Source organism: Macaca mulatta, chromosome 9 (genome assembly GCF_049350105.2).
Source record: "Macaca mulatta isolate MMU2019108-1 chromosome 9, T2T-MMU8v2.0, whole genome shotgun sequence".
NCBI classification, from domain to species: domain Eukaryota; kingdom Metazoa; phylum Chordata; class Mammalia; order Primates; family Cercopithecidae; genus Macaca; species Macaca mulatta.
The window spans coordinates 105,593,738-105,612,211 of record NC_133414.1 but is presented as its reverse complement, the minus strand read 5'-3'; the positions used below and the strand labels follow the sequence as shown (position 1 = coordinate 105,612,211).

General features: G+C 39.2%; 1 protein-coding gene across 5 annotated transcripts in view; it reads right to left on the bottom strand.

Moving 5' to 3' along the window:
* The window catches only part of PDE6C (phosphodiesterase 6C), a 61,285-nt gene that overhangs the window by 341 nt on the left and 42,470 nt on the right, over window positions 1-18,474 (bottom strand). For all 5 annotated transcript variants that reach the window (XM_077946815.1, XM_001092604.5, XM_077946814.1 and 2 more), the window contains 6 exons: window positions 9,350-9,450; window positions 6,315-6,422; window positions 6,155-6,218; window positions 3,195-3,269; window positions 2,685-2,768; window positions 2,158-2,308 (listed from right to left, as the gene is read on the bottom strand). In XM_077946815.1, the coding sequence (XP_077802941.1) occupies window positions 2,158-2,308; window positions 2,685-2,768; window positions 3,195-3,269; window positions 6,155-6,218; window positions 6,315-6,422; window positions 9,350-9,450 (583 nt within the window). The remainder of the gene's footprint in view (window positions 1-2,157; window positions 2,309-2,684; window positions 2,769-3,194; window positions 3,270-6,154; window positions 6,219-6,314; window positions 6,423-9,349; window positions 9,451-18,474) is intronic.

The window sequence follows — 18,474 nt, the reverse complement described above, 5'->3', positions numbered from 1 at the left end:
TTATTAGGAGTTAGTGGATATATAGTGTTTTTATTCTAATACTCCCATGATAGTAGTGTCAATTTTATAGACTAGTCAGTCATTTTAACCTAGCAAGTACTATGGATTTGACCATGTAAAAACTTGAATTCATATTCAGAGTTGGTCCATTCAAAAAATAGAATCTGGGTTGGGTGCAGTGGCTCCTGCCTGTAATCCCAGCACTTTGGGAGGCCGAGGCGGGCGGATCCCTTGAGGTTAGGAGTGCGAGACCAGCCTGGTCAATACGGTGAAACCCGGTCATATGGTGAAAAATATAAAAATTAGCTGAGTGTGGTGGCATGCACCTGTAATCCCAGCTACTCAGGAGGCTGAGGTGGGAGGATTGCTTGAATCTGGGAGGCAGAGATTGCAATGAACTGAGATCAAGCCATTGCACTCCAGTCTGGGCGACAGAGTGAGTGAGACTCCGTCTCAAAAAAATAAATGAATAAAAAATAGAATCTGATAAATGGTTGGCCAGTTAACATCTTAGTTTCTCACTGAGACAATGCAATCTGGAAATCTGAGCTTGATCCACAAAGCTCCATGCCTGGCAATACAAAATAATGATCTTAGTCCACAAAGAATTCTCTATGTAGTAGAAAAAAACTCCGAAGTAAATTTTTATGCAAATAAAGTATAGAGCCATATCCAATGTCAGGGGTCACTTAAAGGACCTGATCATCTCTTCATAATAAAGTTGAGATAAAGGTTAAATGCAATAGTACTAAGAAATACCCTCACTTTTCACTTGCTGGGTAAAAATCACTTATCTTTTTGAAATGCAAGTCATATCTTACTTTAAATCTCTTGAATGACACATGAACATTTTTAGCCCAGCTTTCAAGGCAATACAGTATCTGGCAGCTACCTGCACTACCAGCTTCATATGTACTTTGCACTCTTTGCTCTCTAGACTCCAGCCATATCAGCTTAAAAATTTTTCAATTGCACCAAGCTTATTCCTACTCCAAGCCTTTGTACGTATTTTCTTACTTTTCCTCCCCATGCCTGTTTTCAGGAAAGCCTTCTCCATGCCCCATATACACACAAGTGCCTTCTTTGAGATCATTAATTGTGCATTGGTTCACAATGTTTAGTTCCTCCACCAAATGGTAAATTGTTCAAGATAAAGGATCCCATCTTTCCCCAGGGCCTGCCTAACATAGGGCTTTCTAGAGATAAGACGTCTGAGTCACATAAGTGAATGGATATCAAGGAGTCAGAAACTCCTGTTTTTATTCTGTTGAAGGACATCCTTAACTTTGTTAAGAAAAGTATTTTCTCCTATGAATTATTTAAAATTTCACTAAATGCAGTAGAACTACCTAAAAGGAACATGTCAGGGCCTTTCCGCATAGAGATGATTTCTTTGTTAAGCAGTAACAATTGCTTACAAAACCTTTAGAGTGATTAACTTTCAAGACAGAAATTAGCATTCCACTTTCAAGATGATGTTTTGGCTATTTGATGAACTAATAGTTAATCGTAAGCATTTTAAGAATCCAAAAACAACATTAAACTTGACAAAGTGGCTTTAGGAATAGAAATTTCATGCCAGAAAAAAATGGCACAGGAATCTCATGCCAGAAAAACATCTCCCAATGTGGAGACATTTGGGAGACAGGCAATTTCAACCTTACTCTACATGTAGGGCTTCCTTAAGCTGAAGATCTATAAAACCACCTCATTACATGGAGAAGAATATTAAAGTCAGCGAGGTTAAGCAAGTTGCTCAAAGTCTCACAGCTAATGTGTAATGTTGGGACAAAAAGTTTTTTCTCACCTAACCCTAATCCCACAGATTCTGTAGTTTTCATATTATTCCTAAACACCCAGTGTTCTGTAGAGGAGCCACCTTCTAGAAGGATGAAGAAGCCTAGCTCCAACCTCTACTTCAGCTGGACCAGTCAGTTCTATCTGGAGTTATACATAAGATGTTGTTTCTGGTGGGGCTTGGGGGGTGGGGGTGGGGGGGGAGCCTGAAAACCAGTAGTCAACCTCTTAAAATTATCAGTCTGCACCAGTAAAGCAGGTTTTCTGTTTGTAGTGACTCTTTATGCCTTTGTCACGTGCCACTAAGCTCAGCCTAGCTTCTGGCTAAACTACAGGGAGCAAAAACAGAGCCCATCTAACCTTTTTCAGCTCCTTCTTCTTGCTTTTTTGCCTCCTCTTCAATGACCTTCATCTTTGCATCATACTCATCAGCTAGAGATTTCCATTCTACTCTGTTATTCTGAAGACCACTCAGCATAGGTGTGATTTCTTTGTGAAACCGTGAGAACTCCTAAAGAGAATTTTAGGTCAGAAACTACATAAATCATACAGTTAATTTTCAGGATCTTTCAGATGCAGAGAATGAGCTGTAAGGAATTGTTACAGCACTCAGAGCTGCTAGGATAAGTTTAACCCTGGGCCTGTGAAGTTTGGGGAAGAGACAGGTGATGTCTTTCCTGCCTGCCTAACGAAGTGTTCAATTTGCTCACATCTGAGTTCTCTCCTTTTATTCCAGCCCTTAGGGTAAAACCTCAAACTGCTTTGGAGAAACAATGACACCCCTGATGGCTTTCCATATGGGTGACTTTTAAATTTTGGTGACAGTTTGAAAGAAAAATTTTCATCCAAATGTTTATATATTTAATTCAAATAATTTGCTTACTTACCTTATATACAAAAGTACAAACAAAATCAATAAATCCAACTTGAAGTTTAGGTAGTTCATCTCTCTTGTTTCTGTCCATCATAGGCTAGAAAGAGAAATAAATCCTTTTAAGACAGGTTTCTAAGATGTAGTGAACAAAACAAACTGATTTGTCCTGATAACTTTTGTTTTTGTTTTTGTTTTTGAGACAGAGTCTTACTCTGTCTCCAAACTGGAGTGCAGTGGCACGATCTCAGCTCACTACAACCTTTGCTTCCCAGGTTCAGGCGATTCTCCTGTCTCAGCCTGCCGAGTAGCTGGGACTACAGGCACGTACCACCATGGCCAGCTAATTTTGTATTTTTAGTAGAAACGGGGTTTCACCATGTTGGCCAGGATGGTCTCAATCTCTTGACCTCATGATCCGCCCACCTCGGCCTCCCAAAGTGCTGGGATTACAGGCATGAGCCACCAAGCCCGGCCTGTCCTGATAACTTTTAATAAGTAATGCATTTTTATGTCAAGGTCTTACAATGGGTTGTTGCTGCAATACTGTTCTCTCCAGATCTCCTTGTTCCCAAAATTCATTTGCAACCATAAGTGCTACCTGCAAATGAGAAAGGCTTGGTTCACTAAATCCACTTATGAATAGAGAACTTGAATTATATTAGTACAAGTGACATTTAAGGATCAAGTTTACAGTCAGTGCTTGAGGCGCTATCAAACCATATGCTCTTAAGTTTTAAAAAGAGGTCATTTACAGATTATATTGAAATGGGAAAGGGGAGCTTTTTCTTCCTACTTCAGTGTTGTAGGCTTATTCTGGGAGTATCTATCTCCCATTTACTATTGCCGCCACTTCTCACCAATGAAAAGGAGAAATAGGAGGATTAAATATTATGCTTTAAGTTCTAATGCTTCCCAAGTTCTTCTTTGTCCTGTTAGCATCTAGTATATATCTGTGAATGCACATGTGACATACACCCATTAGTATGTAGCTTTACCTAATTACAGTGTGAGGATATTCCAGCATTAATTTATATCACTAAAAAAAAAATTTATCAAGTTCATTGAACACCTGCTAGCTGCCTTTACATTGGCATGATCCAGGCTTGCCAAGAGGAATATGGCATGATCTTTTTCTTTAAAATGTTCACAGTCTAGTGAAGACAGTCATGTATACAATGTGGTTAAGTGCTATAACAGTAATAGTGTAAGTGCTATGGGCCAGGGAGAAGGGAGTAAAGATAAGTTTCATGAAGGAAGGAGGTAGCATTTATGTTGTATTGTCAAGAATAAGAGTAGTTTTCCAGGAAAAGAGGAGGGGAAGAATATTTGCAGAGGTAAAATGGAACGTACAAAGCTTCCGTGAGTACAGTGTGAAGCAATGACATGGGAGAAGGTGATGGGAAATGATTCTGGGAGTGTGAGTTAAGGACAGGCAGTGACAGGCCATGTAAATTTTGCCGGGAAGCTTGAATTTGATTCTCTAGGCCATTGCTCTTTACTTCTGGAGCCTAGGGTTCCTCTGAAGTGCTCTAGGACCCAAGAAGGTGGAGGCCAAGAGAGATGAAAGCTAAAGTAGCTTTGCTTTTTTCTCTTTTATAAAGTGATCTTTGGGCAAGTTTTGTTGGGAGAAAACAGACTTTACTTCTTTGGAGAAAAAAAAGTTGGAAACCTCTGGCAATGGGGAGTATGAGGCTTTTAAGGAGTAGAATGGCTGAGTTGAGCTCTGTGTAGAGACATGGCAGCAAGTCAGAGGATGAGTTGTGGAGTTGATGTGAGGATCTATTAGGAGGCTGCCACCACAGTTCTGATAAAAGTCTGAACTGAGGTACTAGCAAGGGTGATAGAAATGATTTTGAAATGAGGGAGATAAGCTCAAGTAAGACCTCAGGTTTCTAGCTTAGGTGACCACATCAGTAAAGAACAGAGGAAGAAGAGCAGGCATGTCGAGGTGGAAGGAGAGGAAAGTGTTTAGCTTTGGACTTGATGGTGACGGAGTTCAGGACACCCTGCCCCAAAATATTTTAAGATGATGGAATTTGAGGAAACGAAAGCAGCAGGAAGATCAGTCTCACCTTCTCCCCACCTTCTCCCCTGAAGTAGGTCATAAAACCAGGTAAGGATTTTCTGACCTTCCCCTGAAGCAGATAATAAGACCTTCATTCAAGAGGTGCCCTCCCTATTCCTGGAGGAAAGGAGCCAGAGACACAAAGATGCCAAGAAGAATCTGAACAAATTGTCCTTGCTAAGCTGCCCCGTGATTAGATCATACCCTCTTTGTTGAATTCAATTTCTCCGTGACTATCTACTTCATCCAACCTAGCATAAAATATACAAGTTTAACTGTTCCTTAGGGTCTTTGTTTTCTTAGGAAGGCTCCTGTATTACATGTAAAACAAATAAATGTGTATGCTTTTCTCTTGTTAATCTGTCTTTTGTTATAGGGGCCTCAGTCATGAACCTAGGATGGGTGAGAAATAGGTATTTTTTCTCCCCTACAATGAGTTCCAATTATTCTATCTTTTTAAAAAGATACAACCCACTTTAACAGTTAAACCCATTTAATTCTGGGCTCTCTTCTGCTTAGGGGTTTCCCTAGAAATTATTGGAGGAAAAAGAGATTTTTATCATCCAATTAGTAAGAAAGCAAGTGGTAGACTAGTGCCTCCCCAAGGTGGGGGGAAAAACTTCTGTGGAAAGCAACCTTAGACATCATGTCACAGCCAGTGCCGCCTTATAATTCACAGCACATTGAAGAATAGTCTGTGGGAGCAAAAACACCCTTGATAGAGGAAAACACTAACGATGCATCCTGATCTTGTTCTGACATCTCATTGATACAGTTTGGCTATGTCCCCACACAAATCTCATCTTGAATTGTAGTTCCCATAATTCGCAATTCATGGGAAGGACCCAGTGGGAGGGACCCAGTGGGAGGTGATTGAATCATGGGGGCAAATCTTTCCCTTGCTGTTCTAGTGATATTAAGTAAGTCTCACAAGATCTGATGGTTTTATAAAGGGGAGTTCCCCTGCATACGCTATCTCTTACCTGCCACCACATAAGACATCCCTTTGCTCTTCCTTCATCTTCCACCATGATTGTGAGGCCTTCCCAGCCATGTGGAACTGTGAGTACATTAAAACTCTTTCCTTTATAAATTACCAGTCTTGGGTATGTCTATTAGCAGCAGCATGAGAACAGGCTAATACACTCCTCTATTTAAAAACTCAGACATTTCTTGGATAATTTTATATAAATTGTTTACAGTGTTTCAGTGTTAAAGAATTCTTTCAAGAAAGCATTTTCCTTCCAAAGTTCCTTCTATTTGCCTTATTCCAGGGCCTAATCAAATTGCCTACTGTCTCACTAATGTTTATAATTTTTCAGAATTCTGAGGTTGCCTAAGATTTTTAGGTAGACATTTACATGGGACCTAGGCAGTACCTGACAGTGTGACAGAAAAGAAAACTTAACTAGACTCACCTGACTTTGTACTTCCCAGGGCTTGGTGATAGCAGACAAGTCACATGCAGTCATCATCATTGCCCTTAGGAAGAAAACAAAAAATTTTAAACTAGAAATAAGTACAAAATAAGTTATTTTTATTAAAAAACAGGAGAGAAATACAATTTTAACTACCTACATGATAATCTCTTTTTTGGTTGGATCAACAGTTACATATTTGATGGCTTCTTCCTCCGTTTGCATTTGTTCACAGGCATCAACAATTTTTTGAAACATGGTTCTCTTCCTAGAAAAGATACAGCTGTGAGCAACAATTTTAGCATATGAAAACAGAGAAAAAAAATACCTTAAATACATGCTTTTCAGATTTCATGTTCCCACTTTGCATTGTCATGTCCACATAGCAAAGTCTACAGGGCCAGAAGATAAGAGAGCAGAGAATGGTGGTATAACTTTGGCTCAGAAACGGCTTAAGGCAGAAAAAGCACAAACCATAAAGAGAGGGGGAAAAAAAAAAAAAAACAGGTAACTGGGAATACATTACAACGAAAAAGTTACATATAAGGCCAGGTGCAGTGGCTCACATCTGTAATCCCAGCACCTTGGGAGACCAAGGTGGGAGGATTGCTTGAAGCCGGGAGTTTTAAACCAGCCTGGGCAATAAAGCAAGACCCTGTCTCTTTAAAAATGAAAGTAAATTTAAAAATTACATATGATAAAAGAGACCATAACCTAAAAATAAAGACCCCAAACTGTGAGAAGATACCACAACAAATAGCCAACAAAAAGTTGGAACCCAAAACACATGGATATTCAGCTGGTCTCAGTGCTTATCAAGAAACTACAAATTTGAACAATAAGCTATTATCTCACATTGATTATATTAGCAAAATAAATTTCAAATGTGCTGAGTTCAAGAGTACTTCAGATACGGTATTTTTCTCTTCTTTTTTCTTTCTTTTTTTTTTTGAAACAGAGTCTTGCTCTCCCACTCAGGCTGGAGTGGAGTGGCTTGATCCTAGCTCACTGGAGCCTTGAACTCCTAGGCTTAAGGGATCCTCCCACTTCAGCCTCCCAAGTAGCTGGGACTACAGGCATGCTCCACCATACCTGGCTAATTTTTAAATTTTTTTGTAGAGACAGGGTGTTGCTGTGTTGCCCAGGCTGGTCTCAAATTCCTGGCCTCAAATGATCCTCCTGCCTTGGCCTCCCAAAGTGCTGAGATTACAGGCATGAGCCACCTCACTTGGCTAGAACTCTTGTACACGTGGGTGGGAGTGCTAACTGGCACAACTCAGGAGTGCAGTTTTGTAATGTAGCATGAATTGAAGACATGCAAACCCTATAGCATTCTCACTTTTACATTTCTTAGAGAAACTCCCATATATATACAGGGACAAACAAGGCAGCATTGTAGGTAATGATGAAAAAATAGAAACAATTAAAATGTCTATGAATAGAAGAGTGGGTAAATTATGAATATTCAAGGGTTGAATATTCAGTTAAAATGGATGCATTGGAGCTCCATTTATTATCAATGATAAGTCTTTGAAACACAATGTTGCATGAATAAAGCAAGTTGCAGAAAGGTATGTACAGACAGTACACTTAATGGACAATTTGAAAACAACAGGTCGGGCAAGGTGGCTTACGCCTGTAATCCCAACATTTTGGGAGGCCAAGGTGGGTGGATCACGAGGTCAGGAGATCGAGACCATCCTGGCCAACATGGTGAAACCCCGTCTCTAGTAAAATACAAAAAAAAAAAAAAATTAGCCAGGCGTGGTGGCACGTGCCTGTAGTCCCAGCTACTTAGGAGGCTGAGGCAGGAGAATCACTTGAACCCGGGAGGCAGAGGTTACAGTAAGCCGAGATTGCACCACTGCAATCCAGCCTGGTGACAGAGTGAGACTCCATCTCAAAAAAACCAAGAAACCAAACAAACACACAACAATACCATATAAAAACGTGGATGGAAATGGTGAATACACATCAACGTCAGATGGTGATATCTTTGTGGAAGAAGGGAAGGGGTTTTTCATAGTGGAGTAGGTGTGGAATGCCTCAATTGCATCACTAGTTTTTTTCTCCTTATAAAGCAAAATCTGAGGCAAATATGGCAAAATTTAGCATTTGTTATATCTGGGCTATGGATATTTGGATATCCATTTTATTCTTCTTAGTATTTGTCTTCACGTTGAACTATTTAATAATTAAATATTCAGGCCCAGTGCAATGGCTCACGCCTGTAATCCCAGCACTTTGGGAGGGCAAGGTGGGCAAATCACTTGAGGTCAGGAGTTTGAGACCAGCCTGGCCAACATGGTGAAACCCATCTCTACTAAAAATACAAAAATTAGCCAGACATGGTGGTGGGAGCCTGAAGTCCCAGCTACTCAAGAGGCTGAGGCAGGAGAATTGCTGGAACCTGGGAGGCCGAGGTTGCAGTGACCCAAGGTGGTGCCACTGCACTCCAGCCCAGGTGACAGAGTGAGACCTGTATAATAATATATATAATAATAATTATTATTATTATTTAATGAAGAAGGATCAGAAAGGCATAATTTGACAATGCCCAAGCCACTGAATATTTGGATCCTATAACTAGTTCATCTTGTTCTAATCTGTTTTCACCAAGCAACTTTATAGTTCACTTATGAGAAAATGTGGAGATACTGAGTATCTGGTCTCCTTGGCAATATTACTGTTGTAAATAGGCTGGCTCTCTGCTATGTATGACTCAGTTTTGTAAGTTTGGTTAATGTGTGTCAATGCCACCAAAATTTTTCAGCTCCCAGACTTTGACAGAATTAAATTTCTGAGCCCGAAACATTAAAATACCAGATTCTGGACCATAGAGAATTCATCTAGACAAAAAGCCACCTTGAGAGGTCTCTTGGCTTCACTCTTTTGGCAAGGCACAAACTTGGCTGCATATTCTTCAATTCAAACTTCTTCAGCTAGCAACCTACTTAATATTAGGAGCTTATGTTTTTAAAATGTGTTCCTGGATGTCTAGTAAGTTTACCGGCAGGCATCTGTCTTGAAGATACTCTACTTGGTAATCCAAAAGGAAAGCAAATGTGTGTGTGTGTGTGTCTGTGCATGTGTGTTTGAATAAATGCCTTTTAACATTAATGCAACAGATAATTTATGGAAGGCAAAACCACACAAGAGTATAGGGCATTCCACTGTGCAGAGTTATGTACTTACTTGAAATATAAAGCCAGGTCAGTTGCTATTATTGCGACCTCGAACAAATGAATAACTGTTTCAAACTGCCGCTTATTTAGGTTCTGGAAGATGTTTAAACTCTGTAAGGTGAAAATTCACAATAAAATGCAATCAATAATTTGCTTCTGATTGAACAAACGAAACTATGCTTAACAAGAAGAAAAATCTAAAAGCCTTTCAACACTTTTTTGTTTGGTTGGTTTTTTGTTTTCCTGGTTTTTTTTTTTTTTTTGGTTTGCTTTTAGTTTTTATCTCATGGACTAAGTAAACCCCTCTACAGTACTTTGAGTAAGATAATTTAATTTAAACTATAAAAATAGATACTGTTAGCCAATATTCATGTCATCAGTATTTAAGTTTTTAGAGTAAATAAATGTTTTCTTCTAGGACCATTAAAATAAATAACAATAGATTTAAAATGTGCTTGTATTAATTGAGGAGCTTTAATAAAGAATTTCTGGGAGAAGTCCAACTGTCAGACATGTTACTTTATCTACCAGGTAATTTTAGAGTGATCATAGAAACCATTGGTCTTTCAGAAATTACAAATTACACTCATGTATATGTGGGAAAAAATAATGAAATCCTTCCATGTTATCCTTAAAATATTTTCATGCAATTCTATTTTACCAAGACTTAACTAGACCTTTCTTCAAAGAGTTTCTCTTTACCTCTCTTCACATATGGATCAGCTTCATTTCTTAGTGTTCTAGAAAATGAGAATTAGACCGAGCATGGTGGCTTATGTTTGTAATCCCAGCACTTTGGAAGGCTGAGGTGGGTAGATGGCTTGAGCTCAGGAGTTCAAGACCAGCCTGGGCAACATGGTAAGACTCCTGTCTCTACTAAAATTACAAAAATAGCTGGGTGTGGTGGTGTGTGTCTGGGGTCCCACCTATTCAGGAGGCCAAGGTGGAAGGATTGCTTAACCCTGGGAACTGGAGGTTGCAGTGAGCTGAGACTGTGCCACTGCACTCCAGCTTGGGTGACAGAGCGAGACCCTATTTCAAAAAACAAGACAGAAAGAAAATGAGAATATAAAGCTGGGGGTGGTTTCTTAAAGCCCAGTTATTCCAAATAGACCATTTTAGTCATACAGGCCAAATGACAGATATATAGTGATTTTGCCAAATTAATTTGACAGTTACAAGATAAGGAAACATTCCACTGGAAAGAAAGAGGAGATAGTCTATCAATCTATATAAAGAGAGAAGTACCATAATGCCAAAAACAATACTGGCCTGAACACCAAATAATAACAGTAAACACTTCCTTAGTGCTTGCTACCTACCAGGCTCTAAGTGCTTTGTGAATATTCTTAATCTCTTCACAACAGACCCCAGCACAGAGAGGTGAAGTAACTTGCCCGAGGTTAAACAGCTAGAATGTGGCAGAACTGGTGTCTAAACCAGTGCAGCATGGTTCCAGAGTTTGTGCTCCTAATCTCTGCACCACACTACATTACCGCTCAACAGGGAACCCAGGTTCATTTCCTGGCTTCCCCACTTTGGCAGTCGTATAATCCTAGAGACTTAACATCCGTGAGCATTTGTTTTCCATATAGGCATAATAACAGCTGCCCTGCCTAACTGCCTAGCACTTAGTCTATGCTCAGTTAATATCTGTGGAATGCTGAATCAAATGAAATGACAACTGGGAATGCATTTTAAAACTGTAAATTGCTGTTAAAATGTATTGTTGTATCATTATTATTATTATGTAAAGTCGTGAGGCTAGCTCCAGGTAAAAATAGAATTGCAAACCTAACACCAAATATGGCTATCAGTCATTTCAGAAGATTGAAATATTAGAAAGCAATAATTGGACAAGAACTCAAGTTTTAGACACTACACTGTGCCTTATATAACTCTTCACTTAAGTCATCTTTTTATAACATTTTCTAGGACAAGAAAAGTGGTGTTTTACAAAGCATACATAAGTAATAAAAAAATTGTGATTTGTTTTGTCAACATAATGAGTTCACCATAGCAACTAAACTTTTAAAATAGCTAGAATGAAACAATGGGTGTGGACCAGTTTAAATTACAATAAACAAAAAGATTATCTGGATCAAAATCAATGTTTTTGTTTTTGTTTTTGTTTTGAGATGGAGTCTCACTCTGTCACCCAGGCTAGAGTGCAGTGCCACAATCTCGGCTCACTGTAGCCTCTGCCTCCTAGGTTCAAGCAATTCTCCTGCTTCAGCCTCCCGAATAGCTGGGATTACAGGCAACCACCACCACGCCCAGCTAATTTTTGTATTTTTTAGTAGAGATGGGTTTTCACCATGTTGGCCAGGCTGGTCTCAAACTCCTGATCTCAAGGGATCCGCGCATCTCGGCCTCCCAAAGTGCTGGGATTACAGGCGTGAGCCACCGTGCGCAGCCCGAAAATCAATTTCTTACTTGGGACATTTCACAGAAGCCTATTGGACATATCAGTCCAGAATCTCTGAACCAAATCTGGATACAGGTTCTTTTCAACCTGGTCTGGATTACCAGGGAGGGGAAAAGTAAGTGGGGCCATTTTGATCCCACTTAACCTGCCCCTGATTTTGGAACAATGATGGTCTTCCCTTTGGACTTGGGGTGATCCAGTGGCATACTGACATCAGGGAATCACTTTATTTGTTCACTGATGAACTCATTGCTATGTTCCCAAAGTAATGTTTATTATGTGACTCAGGTACATGCTTGGCAAATTAATAATAGTTAAAGCCAACCTTGATTGCTATACTAGGAAAAAAAGTAGGGGAGGGGGGAAATGTGTGAAAATGCATTAAACTTTTAGACAAGTTAACATTTATAGCACATTAAATCATTTTAACAAGCAAAACAGACCGCTGAATTCAAAGAAATAATTCCTTGGGACGGAGACTTCCTCGTCTCTACCAAGTGTCAGATTGTGCAGAGTATATAATCTACAACCAACCAAATAAATCAAATTTATTATGCACCAGTTGTTTTAGTGCATATTGCTTAATTTGTAAACCTGGACACTTGTTGCTATTTAATAAATGTGAAAGAAAAAGCTATATATAAAGAAATACATAGAAACATATGTGACAAATACTGTTTATTATACCTTTTTCTAATCCAAAATAATAAAACAGCTGTATTAAAGTTGACAGATTATCAAAAATTCTCTTACTTTTCAAAATGAGTCAATACTGGATTTTTAAAAATTGATATAATGAAGAAAAAGGGTTTATAGTCACCATTTCAGCACCGCTTCCTTTGTATATAGCACTACGTATCTGCATTTCATTCATATCTTTTTCTTCTCACTCATTTTCATTTTTATCTAAAAACGTGTACAAGGCTCCTAATTGAAAAACTCTTTCTTAATTCTACATTCTTTTAGATTTTCTCTGTTCTCCCTTTCACACCTGAGGTTCTTGAAAGAAGAGCTTCTAATTGACTTATTAAGTTGCGGATATAGATTCATATAAAAGATCCCATTCCTGTTTTTGTGTTAGTTGCTAGAAAGCACTTGGCCAAATTTGTGGCCTATGTCTGATAAACGTTTTGGCCAAATTTGTGGCCCATGTCTGATAAATACAATAAGGTACATTTATGTACCTTATGATATATATTTTGGGTATGTATGGCCTCTACTATGCTTCATCTCATTTTTATTTTTCTATTAGTCCTCATTTTCTTTAGTATTGTATATATTCTTCGAAGCTCCATCAAATCCTCTTTGGAACAAAGTGGGACATACACACGCACACACACATGCACACGCACACACATGCACACAAGTTGGGTTTTTTTTTGTTGCTTAGTAAGTAAACACAGACTCAATGATCCTTTAATTAGAGCAAGAGGTCTCAAGATGTGCCCAGCACACAGGAGAAGCAAGGAAGTCTTTTCAAGACCTACTTTGACAACTCAAAACAACAGTGGAAGAGAAGTTGATGGAGAAGTTATGCTGATGTACATTTGTATTGACTTCTGATATTCAATCTCCTAGACCAAAGAGATTGCCATAGGTAACAAGAAGTGAAGGAGGGAAGGCAGACAGCAATGAGCAGATCCCAAATAGAGGGCCTGGAGCTTCACGGGCTTCACTCAATATGAGCTTTACCAACTTCCAGAAAACAAAATCAAAGAGGTGTTGATATGGCTGTGTGTCCCCACCCAAATCTCATCTTGAATTGTAATCCCCAGGTGTTGAGGGAGGAACCTGGAAGGAGGTGATTGGATCATGAGGGCAGTTCCCCCACGCTGTTCTTGTGATAGTGAGAGAGTTCTCACAAGAGCTGATGGTTTTAAGTGTGCCACTTCCTCGCTCTTTCTCACACACTCTTGCCTGCCACCATGTAAGACATGCCTTGCTTCCCCTTACCCTTCAGCCATGATTGTAAGTTTCCTGAGGCCTCCCCAGCAGTGCAGAACTGTGAGTCCATTAAACCTGTTATCTTTATAAATTACCCAGTCTCAGGTAGTATCTGTATAGCAGTGTGAAAACTGACTAATACAGGTGTGTTCCTTAGAATTGGTGAGAAAAGGTTTGAGCAACAAATTGGAAGCTGAGGATTTCCCCAGCTCATTCCTGCCCTTTCTCCACGGTACTCAGCAGATAGTTGGCTCCATTCAGGGATGAGTAATTTTCAGAGGGGAATAAGTGCAAAACCTATGTGTAAAATGACCAGAAGAACACAAAATAATCCATAGAGCCAGTGCAATTCCAACCAGAATACCAACAAGTTTGTGTATGTGTGTTGGTAAATTGACAAATCAATTATAAAATTTATATGAAGATGTAGAGTCAAGTACTGGACTCAATTAAAAGTTGAATTAAAATAAACAGTAGTGGAAATTACAGAGCAAAATGTAATTTTATAAATATCAATAATGGTAAATAAAAAAATTAATACCACATAAAACAGATATGTGGGAAAAAGTATACCAATTCCTTCATATTTCGTAGAAGGGAATTAGTAGATACTGTAAAGTTAACACATATAGCTTAAAAATGTCAAACATCTAAATGCTCAGCTACAGCTTTTTGTAATTTTTTGTAGTCATTTGTTACTCATTTTAGAGGGCTCTTTAAGAGCTGACATTTCTTGTGATAAAGACACCATTATGTGAAGTTCTGCAATTTCTTCCATTTCAAAAACATTTCTTCTGTTAAATTCAAATAAAGTCAAATGCAATACCTTTTATTTAAGATAAAGAGATTCTACTTAGTAATGAAAAAGAATGAATTGGCTGGGCACAGTGGCTCACACCTGTAATCCCAGTGCTTTGGAAGGCCAAGGAGAGAGGATTGCTTCAGCCCAGGACTTCAAGACCAGCCTAGGCAACATAGCAAGAATGCATTTCTACGAAAAATACAAAAATTTAGCCAGGTATAGAGATTCATGTCTGTTGTCCCAGCTACTTGAGAGGCAGAGGTAAGAGGATTGCTTGAGCCCAGGAGGTTGAGGCTGCAGAGAGCTTTGACTGTGCCACAGCACTCCAGTCTGGGCAATAGCGCAAGACCCCATCTCTAAAAAATAGAATGAATCATGGATATACACAACATGAATAATCTAAAAATTATTATTCTGCATGAAAGAAACCCAACGCAAGAGTGTGATTGATTGCATAATTATTCTAGTATTGTGCTAATTGTATGATTGCACTTATATAAAATCTAGAAAATGCAAACTAATCCATAGCAACTGAAAACATTTCAATGGTTGCCACCTAGGGCTGGGAGTGGAGAGTGGGATGTGCTGTGAAGGGGCATGATATGAACAATTACTTGGGTGATACAAGTGTTCTGCATCTTGATTGTGGTGCTGATTTCCCAGGTATATAAATAGTCAAAACTCATGGAATTGGGCACTCTAGAGATGCAGTTTAGGCTAGGTGTGGTGACTCACGCCTGTAATCCCAGCACTTTGGGAGGCCAAGGTGGGTGGATCACCTGGGGTCAGGGGGTTCGAGAGCAGCCTGGCCAACATGGCAAAACTTTGCCTCTACTAAAAATACAAAAATTAACCGGTAATGGTGGTGCATGCCTGTAATCCCAGCTACTTGGGAGGCTGAGGTGCGAGAACCTCTTGAACCCAGGAGGCAGAGGTTGCAGTGAGTCGAGATCACGCTGCTGCACTCCAGCCTGGGCAACAGGGTGAGACTCCGTCTCAAAAATAAAATAAGAGATGCAGGTTATTGTACATATACTTCAATGAAGTCTATTAAAAACCAATTCTGACTTTAAAAAAATAGCTTGGGTAGTGGGATCACATTTTTCAAAAGTCCCTTCTCTCCATACTTCCTGTATATATCCACAGGGTGACTGCAATGAGGTTTATTAGATGTTAATGAAATATTGATTTCTGGATGGTAGGATTTGAAGCAATTTAAAAAATATTTGGCTTTGATGTTTTTCCTATTGTTTGAATTTTTATAGTGGGCCTGTGTAACTTTTGCAACTATTAATGAATATTGAAGACATATGTAAGTTAGTAAGATTCCATTTGTTTTTGAGCATTGTGTTGAAGACATTATGTGGAGACAGGTGCACCAGACGAGAAAGGAGACCTACTTCCCAGCCCCTGGCCACGGGCCCTGACTTGCTCAGCTGCTTTCATTTGCTCACAGAAAGAGTCTATTTTATTTTCCCTGACTATTAAAATGGCAATAGAAATATGAATTCTGCATAGCACACCCCAAACAGGTAGAAATGGCTTTAATTCATTCAGATTGTGGCTCTCGAGTTAGCTGAGGCCAGGGAAAGTACAGGCCGTTCTAATCTTCAGTGTGGTGCCTATGACGCCCACAAGAGAATATTGCCAACGTGTTCTTGCTTTGCTAGTGGCAGTACACAAGGTATTTGATTTCTCCTTCACATTTCTATGTGTAAAATGGGGCAGACTGATGGGGTTAGTATGAAAAAGCATAAATAAAATTATCATACACTTTGGAAAGAGATGTTCTGAATAATAACAGGATTTTGTTATTTGTGCTGAGCAATATATTTTGTCATTTCTATAGTATATTCTAGTATTAAAATTTATACTCATGCAAATTCGGCTAACAAAGTTTCCACCCATTCATTCAGGTTAAAGCATTGATTTCTGTCTGGTTTAGAGTATAGGCAGTTCTGTTCCTCAAAGCAGTGGATCCATCTCTGCTGGGATAGAAGGACATTGCAGTTCAAAGCCTTATAATATGCAAAACAAAATGTCTGAGTAATGCCCACAAATGCTGAAATTACTGAATAAATCCCAAGGATTTCCCTTATTTAAAAAAATTAAAATTTTTAGTGTGTATATTTTCTTTAGACAGTGAAAAAAATAGAAGGACTACTTTGTCTCCCCAAAATGTAAAAAGAATATCTGATAGGTAACAGTCTTTTTGTGTGTGTGTCCAAGTTGACTGCTCATAAACAGGCTGTGTGTGACTGCATTGCCTAGCGACTCTATTGACAAGGCTTTAAAAGTCTGCAATTAGCAGATTGAATGGTATTACAGAGAGGTCCTTGAAAAGATGGTATAGATTACTGAGATGCAATATTCCTCTTTAGAAAGAATAATAAGTCTTTATATAGCCATCAAAGCCAGTTCAGACTGCAAAGTAAATAACATTAAAATACTTCAGATGGAAAACTGTAACTCTACTCTAAACTGCAAAATCCCAGAAGGAAAAACATTTAAGATACTAGGAGCCTTCCAGTGTTAAGCATTTAGATATTTGGCTGCTGTTTTAAAACTGTATTTTGTTTTAGTAGGTAACTGTATGATTATGTGATACATGACATTTGACACTACCTCACTGTGGTATCATATAAACAGTGAGATTTACAGAAAATTCTTACTCAGAAACCGAAGATTGTCCCAACCAGCAAAACAAAGACTTTCAACAAATTAGGTAATAACAATTTACTCTTACATTCCTGAGTTACTTTCAGTTCTGCTGCTTCTTTTAATTCTCATAGAACAGATGTTACCTATGCTGTGAATTCTGCTGCAGGGAGAGATTCTGTCTGCATATCAGAATTAAAAGCGTTCTGGTTCACAATACAGATTTCCAGGCCCAAATTCCAGAAAATCTGGTCAGTAAGTGGAGAATGGGGCCCGGGATCTGTGTCTTAACAGCCTGCCTGCCCCTTCCCTGTTAAATGAATGAGTCTGAAAGAGTTGGTCCAGGTACCCATTTCTGAGAATCACCATCTGGACTCATACAAGGTTAGCGCTTTGCCAAGAGCATTGCAGAATTAGAAATGCCACAGCAGGTTTGGGATGGCAATGGTGTTGGGTGCTGTGTCAATCACAGATTGTTAAAACAATGCAAGCAGTTTTCTTGTTTTTCCATTTGTCTGCCCAGTTGCTCTGCCTTATGAGATTTTCCTGCTTGGCTTATGAGGACCGTCTTGGATTTTCATTACCTAGAAGAATTTAGTATTCTCTCTAAACTTGGATATCTTTCTGTATATTCTCCCTGAGCTTTTAATAGAAGATTATTATTAAAACTGAGAAAAGCCCACTCTCCAGAGGGCTCATGTATCCTAATGAGCGTGTGATTCTAAACAAGTTCACTGCTTGTGACAAAACAGTGCTCCCCTCAATCTAATGACTCACCTTAATCATTTTTGGTTTGGAACATTCTTAAGAAAGTGTAATTAGACAACATCCACAACTTTCCACATGCCCATATATCCCTTCAATAAAATTGATCAAGGGAAGAAGAATGACTACCCTCTCTGGAAGATTAGTAGTACAGAACATGTGCAATTCACAATGAATTCAAAGGGCTCAGAGCCGCTCCTGCAGAAAGCCATCTCTGATCCCACCCTCTTTGCCCCTTTCTGCTGCCACAGTCTTCACACAAATGTGGTTTCTCCCTTTGAAACTCTCAGAGCATGGTTCAGTGCCTCTCTGATGGTGGCTAAGTCATGCCTACCTCCATGATATAGTTTGGATCTGTGTCCCCACCCAAACCCCATGTTCAGTTGTAATCCCCAATGTTGGAAGTGGGTCCTGGTGGGAGGTGATTGGATCTTGAGAGCGGTGTTTTATATGAATGGTTTAGCCCCATCCTCCTCGGTCACAAGACTGAGTGAGTTCTCATGAGATCTGGTTGTTTAAAAGTGTGTGGTACCTCCCC